Raw genomic sequence first — 21,842 nt, 5'->3', positions numbered from 1 at the left:
GATGAACCTGACCGAGTGCGATTGGCAGAGGATATGTTGATGAGTGTCTGTCAGGGGAAACATTCAGCTGAGTGGTTTTGTTCTGAGTTCCGCCGCTGGGCGGCAGAGGTCTCTTGGAGCGACGCCGCACTCCGAGGACTCTTTCGCAGAGGCTTGTCCGAGCGGCTGCAGGATGCCTTGGTGTTACATCCCCCACCTAACTCTCTCGAGGACGCCATGACCCAGGCCGTCCGGATGGACCGCAGGCTGCGGGCCTGAGGGGTGATGCAGGTGGATACTCCATTATTCCCCAGTGGAAAAGAGACTGCCCCTGAGCCCATGGATGTAGGCGCCCTCTCCCTGAAGGATACGGAGAGGAAACGCCGGAAGGACAAGCAGTTATGCTTTTACTGCGGTAAAACGGGACATTGGAAAAGGGAGTGCCCAAATTGCCTGTCTTCAAACCCGGTCGGCGGGAAACGACTAGGTCTGGGTAGTCAATGGGGAGGCTGCTCAGACCCTCAGGTACCATTTTCCTCGTTTTCTAAAGTATTACTGCCTGTGGAACTATTTGTGGACGGTAGTTCTTTTTCCTCTACAGCCTTCGTCGACTGCGGATCATCTATTAACCTCATTGACTCCCAATTGGTCACACACTGCAAGATAGGGACAGTTAGGCTCAAGGTTCCGATCAAGGTGATGGCCATTGACTCATCTCCCCTCACTAAGGAGGGAATTCGCTTTATGTCTGATGTGTTTTCGCTCAGAGTGGGCGCTATTCATGTGGAAAACATAAGTTGTTTTGTGCTGGATAATCTACCTGCAGGGTTGGTGTTGGGCATGCCCTGGTTACAATGCCATAACCCAGTTATTAACTGGAAAACAGGGGAGATTGTTCAATGGGGGTTTAATGATTTTGAGTTATGTGATAAATCCGCACTGCTGGTTGAGCCAGTTAAATCTGTGTCTGTATCATCTGTCGAGCTGGAAGGTATTCCGGAATGCCTGAAGGACTTCGAAGATGTATTCTCCGAAAGCGAGGCCGAGACGTTACCGCCACATAGACCCTTTGACTGCGCTATTGAGCTGGTCCCGGGGGCTAAATTACCCAAAGCCCGTCTGTTTAATTTGTCTGGTCCTGAGCGCTTGGCTATGAAGGAGTACATTACTGAAAGTCTGCGCAAAGGACACATACGTCCTTCAGTCTCACCTGTAGCGGCAGGTTTCTTTTTTGTAAAGAAAAAAGATGGCGGGTTACGTCCCTGTCTCGACTTCCGGGAGCTTAATCAAATTACTGTACGGAATACGTACCCCCTTCCGTTGATTCCCGATTTATGTAACCAGCTATCAGGGGCAAAGTGGTTTTCTAAACTTGACCTTCGGGGGGCATATAATTTGATAAGGGTCCGGGAGGGGGATGAATGGAAAACCGCGTTCCTCACGACCGAGGGACTATTTGAAAATTTAGTCATGCCGTTTGGTCTTACTAACGCCCCTGCCATATTTCAGAATTTCATCAACGTGGTATTCTCGGATCTCATTGGTCGTTTTGTCGTTATCTACTTAGATGATATTTTGATATATTCCCCCGACAAGTATTCTCATTTGGAACATGTACGAACTGTGCTCCAAAGGCTTAGAGAAAATCATTTGTATGCCAAATTGGAGAAATGTGTATTCTGTGTACAAGAGTTGTCCTTTTTGGGGTTAATTGTATCCGGTGAGGGTTTTCGCATGGACCCCAAGAAGGTGCAGGCCATTGCGGATTGGGTGCAACCCCGAGATCTTAATGGTCTTCAGCGCTTCTTGGGGTTCGCCAATTATTACCGCAAATTTATCCGGGGTTTTCGCAAGTGGTCAAACCTCTCACGGATCTAACATGCAAAGGTGCGGATGTGAGAAATTGGTCCTCGCTCGCAAAAGAGGCCTTTGCAACGCTGAAAAAATGTTTTATGTCTGCTCCTGTGTTAGTGCAGCCAGATCCGTCCAAACCATTCGTCGTAGAAGTGGACGCCTCTGAGGTGGGGGTGGGGGCGGTGTTGTCCCAAGGGCCTGCCACTCTAACCAACCTCAGGCCATGTGCTTTCTTTTCCAAGAAGTTCTCTGCTGCGGAAAGAAATTACGACGTAGGCAATAGAGAGCTTCTTGCGGTCAAATTGGCGTTTGAAGAATGGAGGCACTTTTTGGAGGGGGCCAGTCACCCGGTTACGGTGATCACGGATCACAAAAATCTGTCGTACATTGAGGCTGCTAAAAGACTAACGCCCAGACAGGCCCGTTGGTCACTTTTTTTTTCCCGTTTTCAGTTTACGATTACATTTCTAAGAATGGTCTAAGAATGTCAAGGCTGACGCCTTATCACGCAGTTTTCAGCCGGTGTCGCCCCCTGAGCCACCGTCCTCCATTCTTCACCCTGGGGTTGTGATAGCAGAGGTCTCATCTGAATTGGAACGGGAGATTCTGGGGGCCCAGTCGCAGGCCTCGGCGGCCAAGCCGGAGGGGAAGTTATTTGTCCCAGAGCAACTTCGCCTAAAACTCTTGCAGGAGTTCCATGAATCCAAGCTGAGTGCTCACCCTGGTATTTCAGCCACACGTCTGGCGGTGGCTAGGATCTTTTGGTGGCCTACCCTTGGTTCGGACATAAAAAAATTCATTGCTGGTTGTGGGGTCTGTGCTCGTTCTAAAAGCTCTCATAGCCGGCCGGCAGGGGAGCTGATACCCTTGGCAGTGCCCGAAAGGCCATGGACTCATTTATCCATGGATTTTGTTACCAATCTCCCTCCATCTAAGGGTAATACAGTGGTATGGGTAGTGGTGGACAGGTTTTCTAAGCAGGCTCATTTCGTACCCCTGTCCGCACTACCGTCAGCTGAGACGTTGTCCAGGTTGTTTGTGCAGCATGTGATCCGGTTGCATGGGGTACCCCTGAATGTGGTGTCTGATCGTGGTGTGCAGTTTGTGGCTAAGTTTTGGCGTGCTTTCTGCAAAAAATTAGGTATGTCTCTGTCCTTTTCGTCTGCATACCATCCTGAGAGCAATGGGCAGACGGAGCGCACTAACCAGTCCCTGGAACAGATCCTCAGGTGTCTAACCTCTGCTAGACAGAATGACTGGTGCGATGCACTGCCGTTGGCTGAATTTGCCTTCAATAGTCGGGTGAGTCAATCCACTGGTAGGTCCCCTTTCTTGATTAACTATGGGTTCAGTCCTCATTTTGGTGAGTTTTCTCGTCTGGATTCGGGGTGTCCCGGGGCTGAGGATTCTGTTCAGCGGTTAAAAGATACATGGGCAGAAGTCCAGCGGCGTATATCTAGGTCTCAAGGCAGGTATAAGTTTTTTGCGGACAGGAAACGAACACCTGGTCCCATGTTTCGGGTGGGAGAGAAAGTTTGGCTCTCCACGCGAAACATTAAGTTAAAGATTCCGTCAGCCAAGTTGGGACCCAAATTCATTGGCCCGTACAAGATTGTGGAAAAAATCAATCCAGTGGCGTATAGGCTGTGCCTTCCACCCTCTTTCAAGATCCCTAACGTCTTCCACAAATCTCTACTGAAACCTTTTGAAGCAGTACGGGGAGACTCCGAGTCTGCTGCTCCTCCGGTTTTGGTCGAGGGGCAGGTGGAGTACGAGGTTGGTCATATCGTAGATTCCAGGTTGGTACGGCGGTCGGTACAGTACCTGGTTCATTGGAAGGGGTATGGACCGGAGGACAGGTCCTGGGTACCAGCCCGGTTGATGCATGCTGATCGCCTGGTGCGGGCTTTCCATGCTAAGTACCCGGGCAAGCCTGGGGGTCCAGAGGCCCCCCGTTGAGAGGGGGGTACTGTCATGATCTCAGTGCGGGTTTGACTCGCACACGTGGGGTTAATGTTTGGAACCAGTGCTGATGACTGGCATTTCTGGGGTTAAAGGTTGTGATCCCGGTGCAGGCTTACCTGCACACCTGGGGCTATGATTGTGGCCTCTCCCTGGTTCTGGGGGAGGCTTCTTATAGCCTCAGGACGCTCCCATCCCTGTCAGTTATACTTTCGCCCTTTTCATTGTGTGGTGACCCCTGAGTGTGTTTGTGCTGTGTTCTGGTTACTTGATTCTCTGTGTATGACTCGGTCTGTTAGCTGGATATCGCTTTGGATTCTGCCTGGTACCTTATATGTCTGTTTGGTTTTGATCTCTGCTTGGCCCTGATTATCCACTCTGTCTCCTCCCTGGTACTGTACTGTGATCCTGTGTATGACCTTTGGCTTTGTCTGACCTCCCATCTGTTTATCTCTCCTGTACCTCCCTGATCTGTACTGTGCATAACCTCTGCTTTGCTTGGACTCTGAGTTCTCTTCCTTCTCTGTGTGCAGGACGCTAAGCCCCGCCCCCTTGCAGTCACATGACCATTCACATGACCATAGGTCCTATGCTGGCTTCCTAAACTTCAGCATCCACAGGTCCTGTGCATCGTACTTTCTGGCTGTACCTGACCCCGGTACCCCTACATTGCGGGTGAGTCACTGCTCAGCGGAGACTGCATGCCGGCGCTGACACTCAGGACACGCGCACTGGCTCAGTGAGCAAGTACAGTGCGGTGTTCCTGACACTATCAGCAACAGTTTTCTTTGTAGACAGTTGTGGTAACTGAGGTCTATTATTCTTATCATTTCTATGGTGTTATCGTCCTTCTGTAAAGCTGGAAATAACATAATTTATTACCATGCCAACACAGACCACCCTCTGACACAGACTGCAGGGGGAGCCCAGTATCACACAGGATAGTATTAGATGCATGACTCAGCAGTCAGTATCACACAGGATAGGATTAGATACACAGCTCAGCAGTTAGTATAACACAGGAGAGGATTAGACACATGGCTCAGCAGGCAGTATCACACAGGATAGGATTAGATACACAGCTCAGCAGTCAGTATCACACAGGATAGGATTAGATACGCAGCTCAGCACACAGTATCGCACAGAATAGTATTAGATACACAGCTCAGCAGACAGTATCACACAGAATAGGATTAGATACACGGCTCAGCAGTCAGTATCACACAGGATAGGATTAGATGCACAGTTTTTATGTGCAATATAATCTTTATAATTTGTTATAACTAACCACAGTTGGTTACTATGCCCAGGCAATGCCGGGCTCTTCAGCTAGTATACATATATAATGTGTGTGTATGATTTATACTGTACATATATAGATTTAACCCCTTAATGACCGTCAAGACATCTTTTAACTGTCCTGAGATATAAGAGAATATCATCCACATACAGGTAACAATCCAGCAGCTATCGGCTGTACACTATAACTGACTACTTGCCACGATCAGTGTTGTCACCGTCCATATCTGTTTAACCCCTTAGATGCTGCTGTCAATAGTGACCATATCATATAAATGGTTTACAGTGTGGCCTCTCCCTCTTTATCCCCATCGGCACCCTGAGATCATGATTGTGTGGTCCTGATGTTTGCCATGGCAGTTCACGAGCAAACAACGGCCATAAAGTCTGCCAGCTACACTGACCTGTTCAAAAGTCAGCGACATTTAGGTGGTAAAAATCAACTTTCTCATTCCTATCATTCCACTTTGTATTAATTCCTGAAAATTACCTGAAGGGTTAATAAACTACCCGACAGCAGTTTTCAGTATGTCAGGAGATGTTGTTTTTAAAATGGTATCACTTTTGGAGGTTTTCCAATATATAGGACCCCTAAAGTCACTTCAAACCTGGATAGGTCCCTAAAAAAAAATAAATTTGTAAATTTCCATGAAAAAATGAAATCTTACTGCTACAATTTTAAACCTCTTAAAATGCTAGCGAAATAAACTAACATTTTACAAATGGTGATGATGTAAAGCAGACATGTTGGGAAATATTTTGTATTAATATTTTGCTATGGTATGGCTATCTGAATAATGATTGAAAGCTTGAAAATTGCTAATTTTCTTAAATTTTGTCAAATTTCTGATATTTTTTATAAATAAACACAAAACATATCAACCTAAATTTACCATTATCATAAAGTATAATGTGTTACAAAAAACTATCACAAAATAGCTGGAATTTGTCAAAGCATTTCAGAGTTATTAACACATAAATTGACACTGGCCAGATTTTTAAAATTTGGCTCTGTCACTAAGGGGTTAATCCTAAATGGCTGTTTATTTATTGTAATAATCTAATTGCTCTGCTAATATACTTTAATTAATAAGTCCCTTACATTCCCTCTCTACTCCCAACTGCTTTTATTTTTTTTTTTACCTACCGTTCTTCCTTTTTGATGATGCTTTGTTTGAGAATCCCCAGTGCATGCTGGAATACTCAAATGAGACGAAAAATCATTAAGTGTCATCAAAATCAGATGTGATAAAGACATCTCACCTTCATCCATAGGCCAATGATAAGAAAGTGGCCATTAAGGCTCTGGAGTGTGTGATTGAACATTCCCAAGACGCAGAACAAGTATTTACTTCACTCAGGTAAGCTTTGCCCTGAGGTTATACATCATGCATAGACTTTTTGTTTGAGCATGTAACCAATATGCATTTTGCCACTCCTTCTTATAGGTTAATGCTGATCAAAATGTAAAATCCAGATTTGAGTACAAATAAGCTAAATATGCTGCATGTCCTAGTTTGAGCAATTCATACTTCTAGAAATTTTGGGAACCAAATTCTGATTCCTCACATTAGATATCTGTTTTTTTATTGTGCAGATGCCTTTCTACCTGACCAACAAAATTGTTGTAGCAAAGTGTAAAAAATGAGACTCCCATGTCACAAGTTGGAAAGGTGCAGCAGCTGCATGCGCGCATTTCCACTCCATGTAAGGTTTATAGGAATGATAGAGGTAGTCAAGGGCTGTACTCGGTGTTCTGGCCCCGCATGAGGCGAATGAAGATGTGGCTGGTAAATAGGGGCTGGAAGAGGTCCTACCTTCTTTTCCTTAATGCAGGGCAGACAGGACCATGTTGCTCAGCGTCCGGAAAGATGATGCACACCAGGGATTGTACAGTCCAGACTTGTTTAATTGGAAATCTGGACATACAGCGTATGATTGGTGATACAATAAGTTCTCCAGATTTGCAGAGTGTTAAAGTGATACAGCAAAGTGTTCGAAAAACTGATGCCTTTCACAGCTCGGTACAAGCATGTCTCTCCCAGGTGAAAGTGAAACTAACAATGGCTGCTAGAAGGAAGAAAAGAGCCGAACTCTGAATCGGAAGTGGAAGGCATGCATGAGGATTAATTAGCTGCAGGCTGCCACACAGAAAAAAGACCAGCAGGTGGCAGCAGAGCAAATGCAAGACAACCATACAAGAATGGAAACAATATTCTATAGAAACCATAGAAGAATAACTTGTACGGAAGAGCACACTCGGCTATTACCATAATTTCCAGAGAATTTGAATGCAGCCTATTTGAATAATGGATAGGTGATAACAAAAAGCATACATTAAAAAAAAGGTTTTAGTAATCTGGCAGCAGATCACATCTAGATACTCATTGCTCGGGTTTTCCCAAGCATGCTCGGGTGTCCTCCGAGTATTTGGGCGTGCTCGGAGATTGTGTTTGTCCACACAGCTGCATGAGTTACGGCTGCTAAATAGCCTGAGTATATGTTGGGATTCCCTAACAAACAGGCATTCCTCACATGTATTCAGCCTGTATCTCCATATACTAGTTTAAGAGCATATTTATAAATATCACCTAAGTGTAATAATTGGTGGAAACACTTTAATAAAAAAATAGTTTAGCATTTTCTCCATAAGAAAAATAATTTATTGGAAACACTTTCTGTAAAACATTTTTGGTTTTCTCTACAATAAGTTGAACACTAATATATTATGATATACTGTACACCAGGAGTCCCAAACCAGTGACCTGCAGGCTGTCTACCAACTTGGTGCAGTATCAAAAGGTCTAGTAAGTGAGAATATTGAGTGATTTAAAAGTAGGAACCCCTTTATATAAGCATACTGCTCATAAGTCTGGGGGCACAAAGTGCTTTCTGTGGGGCAGCTTTGGCTGTTCTTATGCCTGAAACAAAAATAAACCCCTAAAGAGCAACGACACATAGCCTTTATGGTGTGTCAGTCAGTTATAAAGTAATACATACATGGGCATTGGAGTACAGGAGTACTGAATACTAAAGTTCAGCGCCATAAAGAATCAGAACATATAAACTACTAATAAGCAGGTAAACTACTATCACATTTTTGCTGCATTACAGGTTTTTTGTGTTAGCACCTCTATTTTCTTTCAATTGTGGTAGCCCTATGCACTAAGCATTTTACAATTAATTTAGTATAAACAGGCCCGCTGTTGGTCATGACATCTTGGTGTTACCATGCATATTTGTCCATAACTCAGTCTGCTGCTACAATGTCACTGTTTCCTGCTAGGCTCTGGTGCCACACGTAATCTCTTGGCTCACTACTGAGTGTATTGGCTCAATTGCATTTTTTATTATGATTTTGTTGTACTTCAATAAAGATTGTTTGTTCTATTGTAGTTCTGTATGTGCTCTTTTTTATATGTTCTGTTCTTATACCTGTAATTGGGGCTCTTGGTGAGATTACGATAAGGAGTGGGAGCATGGTGGATGTGGTTCACGATCATATCTCAAAACTGAATGTGACTCCAATGTAAGAAAGGTTGGTCACCACTGCTGAACAGTATTGATCTGTCTACAGTATATACATATCACGCTTGTTATATATATTGCTTGTTAATTACTGCCCATAAACAGATATACAGGTGCTGATAGTGCAGGTACTGCCTTCAGAAACTGCTGATATCTGTGGGAAAGCTGATCCTTGCAGTTTGGCCTCTTAGATGTCATGGTCAAAAGTGACCACAGCCTCTAAGTACTGTAGTTAAAATTAGGAAGGAGGCTTCATCCATCAGCCTATTGTCCCTTTATCTGCACTCGGTAATGTGATGCTTCATTATGGCAGCTGTATGACTAACATTGTTAGTGCTCCAGTTAGACCCTGCCAGACACTGAATTGAATAGTAGGATATCTGTGAGTGTATTATACAAGGTATCATGCTCAGTGAAGTTCAAGTCCCATTGATAAAATTAAAAATAAACTAAGAATGTAAACAAATTATATGTATCTCAATATGGCACCATAATAAACTGCTTCAGCAAAGAACGGGTCCTCATATGGTTACTTCAACTGAAAAATGAAGCAGCTATGACTCTAGGAATACTTTAATTTAAAAAAAAAAAAAATCTGTGTCTGTAATACCAAAAATAACGGGATTGTGGATTTCCTTGACCAGAAATAAGTATGTTTTCCCCAGAAAGAGTTTTGTCCATACAATTTCAACTATGCTGCAACTATTTCAGTTCATACTGATTGAAGTCAACGGGACAGCACGTTTAAGGTGCCATGCGCCAACATTTACATGCCACATAAATTCAAGATCTACAATTAAAATAGGTTGTTCCACTTTCGTAGAGATTTTGAGAGAAAATCTGATATTGTACAGTTTGCACACCCCCTGTATACAGTATATTGAAATCAAAGAGTTTGTAAATCACAGAAGTTTCAAACCTCTAAAGAGCCAACTTGTAGGACATGCCAGGTCCTCCAGTGAGAGAGACAAGGTTTTTAAAGACTGGATCTTTGAGGGGGTCTTGAGTTGGGGATTGTTTTTTATTACTGAACATCTCTATGTCCAAGCAGGCCTTATGCAAGTGCTTCTCACAAAATTAGAATATCATCAAAAAGTTATTTTATTTCAGTTCTTCAATGCAAAAAGTGAAACTCCTATAGAGTCATTACAAACAGAGTGATCTATTTCAAGTGTTTATTTCTGTTAATGTTGATGATTATGGCTTACAGCCAATGAAAACCCAAAAGTAATTATCTCAGTAAATTAGAATACTTTATAACACCAGCTTGAAAAATGATTTCAAAGTCCGAAGTGTTGCCCTACTGAAATATATGTTCAGTAAATGCACTCAATAATTGGTTGGGGCTTCTTTTGCATCAATTACTGAATCAATGCGGTGTGGCATGGAGGCGATCAGCCTGTGGCACTGCTGAGGTGTTATGGAAGCCTATGTTGCTTTGATAGCAGCCTTCAGCTCGTCTGCATTGTTGGGTGTAGTGTCTCTCATCTTCCTCTTGACAATACCCCATAGATTCTCTATGGGGTTAAGGTCAGGCGAGTTTGCTGGCCAATCAAGCACAGTGATACAGTTATTTTTAAACCAGGTATTGGTACTTTTGGCAGTGTGTATAGGTGCCAAGTCCTGCTGAAGATTGAAATTTCCATCTCCAAAATGCCTGTCGGCAGAGGGAAGCATGAAGTGCTCTAAAATTTCCTGGAAGACGGCTGTGCTGACTTTGGACTTGATAAAGCACACTGGACCTACATCAGCAGATGACATGGCTCCCCAAACCATCACTAATTGTGGAAACTTCACACTAGACCTCAAGCAGCTTGGATTGTGTGCCTCTGCACTCTTTCTCCAGATTCTGGGACATTGATTTCCAAATGAAATGCAAAATTTACTTCCATCTGAAAATAACACCTTGGACCACTGAGCAACAGTCCAGTTCTTTTTCTCCTTGGCCCAGGTAAGACGCTTCTGGCATTGCCTATTGGTCATGAGTGGCTTGACACAAGGAATGCAACAATTGTAGCCCATGTCCTGGATACGTCTGTGTGTGGAGGCTCTTCAAGCAATGACTCCAGCAGCAGTCCACTCCTTGTGAATCTCCCACAAATTTTTGAATGGCCTTTTCTTTACAATCCTTTCAAAGCTGCAGTTATCCCAGTTGCTTGTGCACCTTTTTCTACCACACTTTTTTCCTTCCACTCAACTTTCCATTAATATACTTGGATTCAGCACTCTGTGAACAGCCAGCTTCTTTAGCAATGACCTTTTGTGGATTACCCTCCTTGTGGAGTGTGTCAATGACTGCCTTCTGGACATCTGTCAAGTCAGCAGTCTTCCCCATGATTGTTGAGCCTACTGAAACAGACGAAGGGACATTTTTAAACACTTAGGAAGCCTTTGCAGGTGTTTTTTGTTCATTCTAATTCACTGAGATAATGAATTTTGGATTTTCATTTGCTGTAAGCCATAGTCATTAACATTAACAGAAATAAAAACGTGAAAAAGATCACTCTGTTTGTAATGACTCTATACAATAAATGAGTTTCACTTTTTGTATTGAAGAACTGAAATAAATTAACTTTTTGATGATATTCTAATTTTGTGGTAAGCACCTGTATGGCAGAAAAAAACCCCTTTACAGTGTATTCCTTTCAATAGCTTTGAGTTTTTATGTCTCTTGACCTACTGTCATATTTTCAATTATCAATATAGACAACATTTTCTTGTAGATGTTTGGTGCGTTTGACATTGGAAGGATTCAATGGCGAAGACCAAGAGTAAGAAGAGTCATTATTACCTTGTCCACTTATTTTAATATACTATATTCTGTTAATCCAGCTTCCAAAATTCCATACACTCTGAAAAGTTTTTTCGTTACTAAATCATGGTATCTATCCTTACAATATAAACATGTATTGAAATAAAAAATCAAGCAGATATTGAATCTGACTCTATGGCCAGGAGAGGAACAATCAGATGAAAAGTATAATAGAAACACGTCACCACTTCTGTATTTATCACCCACTCCTGGTTTTGACTTAGAAATACTGACCAAATACTGAACTTGTGAACGTGGCCTAGGACTGATGAAAATGATTCTATCACAGATAATTCAGATCAAATTTGGTACCTTTGTGGATGGAGTTATTATTACACTAGGGTGGAGTCTTTATCATACAAATAATCAAGTTCACTGCATGGTGTTTATGCACATAACATGTTTTATTGTGGTGGTAGAAGAGATTTTACAAGATTGAAAAGCAGCAATGCAACATTTCAATGCTTTAAGTCGATTTTATAGCAAGCAGACGTTTTGACTCTCCGGGTCTCTGTCACGTTGTTGCTAAAAAGAAAATCACAGTTGTCAAAATATGGTCTGTAACGGAATCATGGACATAGAGTAGAACTAAACAAACAAATAACATAAGTCCAATTTATATCTATACAGGAATAGAAATGCCATCAACAATCATGCCCTAGCATGTATTATCGTCCTCAACTCCTCATACAACAATGGTTCCAGACTGCCATTTCCTACTTAGAAACCAAGGACAAGAAACACAATCAAATAAGCTCAAGACAATTTACATCAAGTATGCAAAAATAACACTTTATTTAATATCAGGAAACATGTTTCCTGATATTAAATAAAGTGTTATTTTTGTATACTTGATGTAAATTGTCCTGGGATTATTTGATCGTGTTTCTTGTCCTTGGTTTCTAATTATTTATAGTGATTATCCCTGCTTATTTAGATCCATGTATTATCACACAGTATTACTAGATGGTGTTCGTTACCTGTATTAATGCTAAGTGTGTTTTTCATGAGGTTTTTTGCCATTTCCTACTATATGTCTAAATAGGAGAGACACACCTGCTGACATCATCTGAGCTTGGGCTTATCATGCATTTCTATTTCTGTATAGATGTAAATTGGACTTATAATTGTGGCGCCCCTGAGGGTTCAGTCACTACAGAGGTACTGCACCTCCTCCTGAGGTGTAGTATCCCACTTCCCAGGTAAGATGGAACACCTGACCAGCCTCCATTCAGCATCCAGCACGGACACCTTAGAACAGCAGAGCACCCTTTATGCCAGCTGCTTTGGTTCATGAAGGGTGCTGGGTGGTGGGTGGAGCTTAGAGACACTAAGAGAGAAAAGCTGATAGAAAGTTGGGAGCAGAATCCCCGGAGTGGGGATGAAGGCAGAAGTTCCCCGTAAGGGGTGAGCAGAGAGGAGAACTCTCAACTGTGATAATCCCCGGAGGGTGGATGGAGAGAAGGACGTAGAGGCAGCAGACTCCTGGAAGTTGGAGCTTTTAGCAAAGAAAGAGGCAGAAAGAAAGATCTGTTGTTCAGAAGGAAGATAGATAAGCACGGAACGTGAGGAGGCGAGAGACTGGGGATGAGGGCTAGAGAAGAGCCTGTCCCTAATTTCATTGCGCCAAGGCCAGGCGCCGGTATCCGAGGCTGTTTGTGAAACTAGCATTCCTGCAGCAGAAACCGGAGGAATAGGAGTTGTGACCGCTCTATTCCCACCAAAGACTCGAAGACACAGTGGCAACCAATGTGTGAGCCGGTACATGATTGATGGAGTCCCCGAAGCAGGCTACAGCCACCTGTCATACGAGCGGAGTTTAAGTAACATCAAGAATGAGGCACTTGAGTGTAATTCAGAACTGCAAGTACTTCAGATTAGCGCTAGAAAGGAGACGTTCAGATCAGGCACACGAAAGGTAGCGCTGGAAGGGTTAATTCCATCTACCTGGGAGTTGGCTGAGTCCCTGACCTGGAAGCTGCAGCATTGAAGCTGGCACCTGTCTGTGCCAGAACCGTGAGTAAAAGAGTTGGAACTGCATTCAGCTGTGTCTTTGCCTTTCTCCTGCGCCAACCTACTCAGCACTGCTACATATCTGTGCCTAACACTACACCATCTACCTCAACATCTATTCTACTACTGCCCTGGGACTACAGCTCTACCTGTGGAGAGCTACTACATCTTTGCTGCGCCCCACCATCTGTCCCAGAGGATCTGCACCGCAGCGTCGTCTTAACACCTTCCTTGCCGAGCACCACAGGTGGCGTCACAAACTACCTACCTATAAACTATAAACTTTATTCCATTTCACCCATTTTACATTGGATGCCCAAGGCCACGGACCGGGTTACCGCCATCGTGACACATCCCTCTGCGACACCGGCCCGGTACCGAGTATCCCACAGCCCTGGGGGCGCTCCATAATAGTGGTTGGTTTAGTTGTACTCTATATCCATGATTCAACTACAGACCATATTTTGACGACTGAATTCTTTATAGTGACAACGTGACAAAAACGTGGGAGAGTCAAAACATCTGCTATAAAGTCGCCTTAAAGCAATGAAATGTTGCACTGATGCTTTTGAATCCTGTGAGAGCTCTTCTACTACAACAAAACATATTTTACGTGCATCATCACTACCGCAGTGTGCAGTGAACTTGACAATGATTTTATGTCTGCATTATATTTTTGCTGGGATTATTTCCAAGCTGTTACAAACTCATATTTCATTGCTTATTTTGTCATCTTTAGGATTGCCAAGAACTTGATTTCTTATTTAAAAACAGGTAAATGTGATATTCTGAAATTAACTAAAATAAAACAATGTTACTCCCTGTCCCATCTAACGGCCACAGACCACCGTTGGGGCTGATGGAATGGGGTGTGCGTATATGTTATTCGATGAAGCAGTTGCTGATGACCAATTTTTTTCACTGACATGATCTATCTGTGAAAAAAATTGCAGTATTTACCAGATTAGATTAGAGCAGATGCAGAAGGTCTTCAGCAAAGAATTGTGTCCCCAGCATCATCAAAGTAATGGCACATTGCAAAACTTTTTCACATTGAATACCATTTGATTAAACTTTTCTTTTAGCTGACAAAAAGTTAGAAGATCCCTTGATCTGGAAGGAGAGGCATGAACAATGCATCATGGAGGCTCACTGGTTCAGAAAAATGGGTAAGCAAGGTGCACACTAGTGTTTGGAGCTCTATTTTTTGGTTCTATTATAGGAACAGAAATTATACAATAAACAGAATCCTCACATGAGAGACACAAAAAGAGTGTTTGAGCCCGCAAACTTAGGCTCAAATACAAGTTTAAATCTTTCCTAACATGTGCACTATTATCTTTAGGTTAGGTTATGTTCTCACGATGAGTATTTGGTGAGATTTTGGTGTTTCGCATTTTTTCTACAGCACTTCTGCACCTATTAGGTTTCTTGCCTTTTTTGAATTTCATTTTGAGTGGGGTTAATCCACCAAATCCTGGCTATATGCCTGCAGGTGAATGTCTCATCAAGTTCATTTTCCATAAATCACTGTCTATTGGACTACTGATGAATCCTATCTATTTAGACTTTTATCAAAGTTACTATCACCTGTTTGTGGATATAATAGACACTGTGCACTTCACCAGTACATACCATTCAAAATTTAACAGACATTAGCCTCTCTCAACATGTTTCACCATGCAGCTAGAATAAGCTAGCCGAATGACAGCCAGATCTTTTAAAGACTATGTAACATCACTGCCAACATTCCTGCATGGCTTCCCTTCCCTCACCATGCAGGGACACAGACTTACTCACCAGTGACTTCTCTGTTCTCATCTGGCTGTGTGTATTTCCTGACTGCATGCTTAGGGAAGCTGTGCCTGCACTTTCTGATTCTTAAAGAAACAGTGCACGCATTCCTAATGTGTCCCCCCCTATTGCTGAGGGGCACTGGATACTTAAAGCACCTCCAACTGTTGGGAGGTGCCTGAGCAACATTCTCTTTCAGTGTACTTGTACAGCTGCTGAGTTGCCAGGTCCTCTCCTGTTTATGCCACCCTGTGGGCTGAATACCCAGGCTTGAACCCTGAACTCTGTATCTGATCTTTCCTTTCCTGTGTCTGCCAACCTGGTGCCTCAGTACCCAGGTCCAAACCCTGTACATAGTCTGTTCTTGTCTGAATTAGGACCTATCCCTGAACCTGTTTGTATCCAAGTCTGGATCTTTCCCTAAACCTGCAGTGTCTGATCATCTACCTATTTCTAAAACTTGCAGTATCTGAATCTGTTCCAAACCCTAAAACCTGCAGTGTCTGAACGAGTGCCTATCTCTAATCTGTTGTCATTGTGCAACATTAGTGTTTAGGGATTACACTTGCTGCTTCATTATAAGTACCCTGTGTGAACTTGTCCCAGTCTGTACCTATCCTTGTATGTGCCCTGTGTGAACCTGACCTTGTCTACTCCTTATTTACTGAGTCCTGTCCTGTCTGTCCACGTCTGCAGTACCTTGTCTATCCGCATTGGTGGTTCCCGGTCTGTCCGCACTCATGGTCCAGTAACCCCTTGCCTGATACCCAGTTCTACCTGAAGCTGTTTGTAACGGGGTCTTCTGTGCTGTAATACCTCTTCACATTACCACCCCGTGTTTCAGGAGGTCCACTCTGCTTTTCCTCACTTCTGAATGAAGGACGCTGGCTCGAAAGGCTTTGTAACATGGGAACATATAAAAGATCACTGCTTCTCCACGTATTTCCAGTGTGACAACATTTTACTCATCGGTCTCAGAATATATATACATACAGAGGTCAGGACAATCAATATGTGTTGGGCCAGTAGATAACAGGCTCCAATTAAGATGCCAGATGTAAGCCGGGGGATTTACAAAAGTGGGGGGAGGTCAGAAGTGGGATATTTCGTTTACCTCTGCCAAGGGGGTCACAGCCGGTCGGTTGCTGCATTAAGGGCATACATCTCACATTGCACCTATCATACATGCATCTCCTATTCGGGGTGCTGGGGGGTTCTGTAACATGGCTCCCCCTTTTCAGCGACGCGATCGGCATACACAGTCTGATCCTTAACGGATCGGCTTGGGGATGACTTAAGTCTATGGGGTTGGTACAAGTTTCGTTTGTCGACAGGCTACTTTCACACATCAGGTTTTCGGCGTCAGGCGCGATCCGGCGTCATGCCGGAACGCCGGATCCGGCAAATGTTTTGTAAAACCGGGTGTGACGGATGCGGTTTTCTGCCGGATCCGTCTTGTTCTTGACAGACAAAACCGGATCCGTCTCATCCGGTTCATCCGTTTTTCGACGGATTACGCCGGATCCGGTTTTTAAAAACACCCCTTGTGGCCTTCCGAACGGGATTGGCTACTGGAAAACTATATATAGCGTGTTCCTACAGCCCTTCTTTGACAGGTTGTAGAGGATAAAGTGCAGGTTGGAGAGAAGAGCAAGTTACTGGCGAAGATGGATGTTGTCATTGGAAATATTTTGAAGAATTTGGCGGATTTTACAGCGGAGGCGAATCGTTTGAGGGTGATTGTTCTGGAGAAGGAGAGAGCGAGACAGCAGCGCATCAGGCATCGTAGACGACGTTTGTGGATCCACCCCATCACAGCCAAGAGAATGACGCGTGGGGTCTATTCTACACTCTGCATGGACCTTCGACGAAACCCGGATAAATTTTTTGGATATGTTCGGATGAAAATGGAGAATTTTGATTACTTGGTGGAGCGCATTGCACACCTCATAAGAAAAGCGGACACCTATTGCCGCTTCTCTGTTTCACCCGCAGAGCGTCTGATGGTGACTTTAAGGTAAGCCACATTTATTGGATGTGCTCGCATCAGAGCACACTTTCACTGCAATCTTGTTGGTGGTAGTTTGTATCTCCAAGTGTTATAGCTGAGTTTTGGTATGTAATGCTGTGATTTAAAACTATTTGATTGTTTTTTAATTCCCCACAGATTTCTTGAAACTGGAGAATCCCTTTCGTCACTGCATTTCCAGTACAGACTCGGGATTTCTACCATATCTGGAATAGTGAAGTACACATGCCGTGCACTGTGGGACTCCTTAGCTGAAGAGTTTTTACCAGAGCCCACAACAGAGAGGTGGATTGAAATTTCAGAAAAGTTTCAACAGATATGTCAGTTTCCCAACTGCTTGGGCGCTGTGGACGGGAAACATATCCGCATTGTAAAGCCAGCCGGATCGGGATCGGAATATTTCAATTACAAGAAATATTTTTCAATTGTCCTCATGGCCATCGCTGACGCAGAATACAAATTTATTGCTGTTGATATTGGGGCCTATGGCCGCTCCAATGACTCTCAAGTTTTCAAACTGTCTGCCATGGGGCGTAAACTGTATGGAAACACCTTCCAGTTCCCACCACCTAGACCGCTGCCGCAAACATCTGGTCCACCTATGCCATTTGTCTGTGTAGGGGATGAAGCCTTCCAGCTGTCAGAACACCTTTTGAAACCGTACTCTAGCAGAGGATTGACAAGAACAAAACGCATTTTTAATTACCGCCTCACAAGAGCAAGAAGAATGGTTGAATGTACCTTTGGTATTCTGACAGCCAAATGGCGGGTCCTATTGACTGCGATCAACCTCAAGACAGAAACTGTGGACGAGGTGATCAAAGCTTGCGTGGTACTCCACAATTTTGTTATCTGCAAGGAACCCATTTCCATTGAGGACACCTCTGAAGAAACCACCTTGCAAGATTACCATGACATTACCACTAGAAGTTCTGTGACGGTTTCAGTAATGATGGACAATTTTGCACTATACGTTATGTCACCTCAAGGCAGAGTACCCTGGCAGGATGACAGAGTGTGAAAGATTTGTGCCCTTAACCAAACTTGTGTACCTTCTGTACCAACAGTATATACCTTTGCCAACCAAAGTTGGCTATCTTGTCATGGTCTCTATTTTTAGCTTTAGGCCACAGGTGTGTACCTGGTTGTGTTTTATGCAAAGTATTTCACCTTTTAACAAAAGTTGTGTACATTGTTAGGAAATCACCAACAATAAACACAACTTTTTAGGTGAAATACTTTGCTTCAAACACAACCAGGAACACAACTGTGGCAAAAAGCTAAAATTTACCCACAGTTATATACCTGGTTTTGAATACCTTTTTACCTTTTAAATACCCTGTATTTAACCTTTTTTTTAAACATATTTTGCCGCAGAAAGAAATGACAGACAACCAGTGTAAACAATAATTTAACTTTTATTTAAAATATTTTTTTTTTGTAAACTGTTTTTAAAGTTAAAAAAACTTTTTTAATAAAGGTTTGAAACCAACTGGGCATTTTTATTACAAAACACATCATAAATCTGTGTAGTGTGGGGTGGAAATACTGCTGGAGGGGCTGCGGGACACTTCGACACTGGGAGTGTGGAGAGAGGATTGGGATCGTGGTGGGGAAGGAACAGTTAGAGGTGATGGTGTGGAAAAAGCTACAGAATGGGTGGACATGTGGGAGGCAGAAGAGGTGGTGGGCGGTGGAGTGGAGGGTTGGGCAGGGACTGTAGGAGCAGATGATGTTGATGGCAAGTTGTATGGGGAAGGAGTTTGGTACGGGGAAGGAGTTTGGTACGGGGCAGGTTGCTGGAAGTGGGGAGATGTCTGGTACTGGGGAGGTTGCTGGTACTGGGGAGGTGGATGGTATGTAATAGGAGGGGGAGGATGGAAAGTGGCTGGAGGGGGTGGAGGAACTACTGTGGTGGGAGGAGGAGGTTGGGAGGTAACGTGCTGGAGAGCACCGTGGCATGAATGCATTACATGCATCTGCTGGGTAGGAGATAGCGTTTCCATGCGCTCCACAACAGACCTGAAAAAGGTGTGGTTTGGCGAAGATCTTGCTTCTGAATGCATGGTTTGCAGAAGTGTCTTCACCTCCAGAATGCTGGAGTTGATCTGCTGAAAGCCTGCGGAGATTTGCTCTGACAAGACTTTTAGACAGTTCTGGAAAGATGCATTCAGATGCAAGAACTCTGGCGCATAAGTCTTTTCCTGACCCCTCTGCCGCTGCCGCCCAGTACCCGCAGGTGTACTAGACTTGGCAGGGGCAGAAGGGTGGGATAAAGGGAAATCGCTCTCCTCACCAGCAGCTTCATGTAATGTAGGCGGCCACGATGCTCCTGTGCTGGTGGATGGGACAGATGGGTCGAATGTATGGGAAGACTGGGAAGGTGCAGATGTACCGGGGCGGTCGAAGTGTCCCTCGGTGCCGGTCTCCTCAGGGATCGCCTCAGAAGGGTCCAATCGTGCAGGCTCCCGAGTGCTGCTCACCGTGCTGTGGAATAAAGAGAAAAAAAAACAATTAAAATAGTGACATGGTATGGCCCTGGCTGAAAAAAAGTTACATCTAACATTTTTTTTCACATGTGGTGTGTAATATTTACCTTCTAGTGACCATTGTTTCCCGGAGGAACGACAGGGCTTGTGCGTACTTGTACTTGCTCCTGCGTCCTCCAGATCCACTCGGGGCCCGCATCTCTTTATTGAACTCCTTCTTGAAACGATCCCTCACAGACCGCCACCGCTTCACAATTCTGTCCCCTGAAACGAGAAACGAGTGGTTAGTATACAACATCAGTGTTTCCCAAACTCCAGTCCTCATGGTCCCCAGGGGTCATGTTTTCAGGATTTCCATAGTAAATAGAAATCCTGAACACATGATCCGTGGGGACCACGAGGACTGTTGTTCGGGAAACACTGGTTTACATCAAGCAACCGGTACTGTATATACTTACGCTCTTTAATCTGGGCCCGAGCATCGAGGTCCTCCCAGCGGTCCACAAGGAGCGAACAGATTTCCTCCCAGAGTCGCCGGGTAACAATCAGGTCAGCGTGGCGGCAGTCAGCCATATTCCAGAGCGGCTCCCTTTCTCTGACGAGATCGATGAGGTGGTCCACATCGATTCCTCCATCCTCACCGTCAGAGTCGGGAGCACGCTGTGAAGGCTGTTAAAGAAAAAGACAAAAATAACATAATTAGCCTCCACAAAAGAAATGAAATAAAAAGTGCAAAAAAACAAAGCAAAAATATTTATACTTACACGCTGGTGACCGCCGCGTTGCTGTCGCCGACGACCCTGGGAGGCACTGCGAGGACCTCTTGGCCGAGCACCAGATTGGGAAGACTAGAGAAGAAAACAAAAAATGTTATGTCTTTGGATGTAGGCATTTGTTTGCTGTGTGTGGTCTGCAGAACATTGTTTTCTATGTGTTTTGTGTAGTGTGATGTTGTGTTTCTGCGTTTGATGCCAAAAACTTACCAATTGTGAGCCCACTCCAGGTGTCTGTCCACCCCTTCCTTCTTCTTCTGGGAGCTCCTCTTCATCTTGTGATTCCTGTTTTCAAATAAAAGGCAATGAATAGACATATATTACAGAGATGATGGATTTTGGAAATAAAAACCGTCAAACGCTGACGATGCGAGGGAGGGCTCCCAGAAGAAGATGTGCTGTCCTGTTGATGGCCGGACTCCATGGCTGTGGGTATTGCTGCTGCTGTTGCTGCTGCCAGTGATGCCATTTCTGCTGCTGCTGCTGCTGCATCTCTTGGGCGGCTGTTGAATAAAGAGAAACAAAGGGGCAATGAATATCTTGATATTCCATGGCCCTAGTTTGGAGGAATGGGGGATTTGATAATTACCGTCTCTCATCTGCTGCTGGACTCCCCTCCCGTTGTTCAGCATGCTGCTCCATTTGGGGTGGTGGTGGTGCTGATGGTGCTGCTGCAGATGTCTCCTGCCTTGTCCTGCGCCTGGTTGCTGTCTTGGGTGCCATGTTGGGTGTGGCTGAGGGTCCCACTGTCTTGCTTTTATATATGTGTCTTGTGGGCAGAGCTACTGAGCATGCTCAGACCAAAAATACCGGATGCGGCGCTCATAGGCTTTCATTGTGTGAAAAAGCCGGACGCGCCGGATCCGGCGTGTCCGGCTTTTTCGCCGGAGACAAAAAAACGTTACAGTAGCCGTTTTTTCCAGACGCCGGATTGAGACACAATGCCGGATCCGGCGAAAACCGGATGAAACGCATGGCCATCCGGCGCGATTCGGCGCAAATGCAAGTCAATGGGGGGGAAACCGGATCCGGTATTGCATTTCGCCGGATCCGGTTTTTGTCAAAAGCGCCGGATCGCGCCTGACGGCGAAAACCTGATGTGTGAAAGAGGCCTTAGTCCATCGGCGTTACCATTTTGTTTGCCGGGTTTGTAGTGGATGGTGAAGTCTAGCGGTTGTAGGGCTAAACTCCACCGCAGTAATCTGGCGTTGTCTCCAGAGACCCGTTTAAGCCACACTAGGGGATTATGGTCTGTTAGGAGGGAAAACTGTCATCCATACAAATATGGTTGTAACTTCTTGAGTGCCCAT

The 21,842-nt window shown here is 44.3% G+C and overlaps 1 protein-coding gene across 1 annotated transcript in view; it reads left to right on the top strand.

Moving 5' to 3' along the window:
* TEX11 (testis expressed 11) overlaps nucleotides 1-21,842 on the top strand; it is a 251,091-nt gene that overhangs the window by 146,768 nt on the left and 82,481 nt on the right. The window contains exons 17-20 of the mRNA XM_073555904.1: nucleotides 6,370-6,455; nucleotides 11,346-11,393; nucleotides 14,187-14,221; nucleotides 14,533-14,616. Of these exons, the coding sequence (XP_073412005.1) occupies nucleotides 6,370-6,455; nucleotides 11,346-11,393; nucleotides 14,187-14,221; nucleotides 14,533-14,616 (253 nt within the window). The remainder of the gene's footprint in view (nucleotides 1-6,369; nucleotides 6,456-11,345; nucleotides 11,394-14,186; nucleotides 14,222-14,532; nucleotides 14,617-21,842) is intronic.

Source organism: Dendrobates tinctorius, unplaced genomic scaffold, assembly GCF_039654945.1.
Source record: "Dendrobates tinctorius isolate UK_male_01 unplaced genomic scaffold, ASM3965494v1 ptg000231l, whole genome shotgun sequence".
Taxonomy (NCBI): domain Eukaryota; kingdom Metazoa; phylum Chordata; class Amphibia; order Anura; family Dendrobatidae; genus Dendrobates; species Dendrobates tinctorius.
Note: the sequence above shows the minus strand (reverse complement) of the source record. Positions and strands in the feature narration are given on the sequence as shown.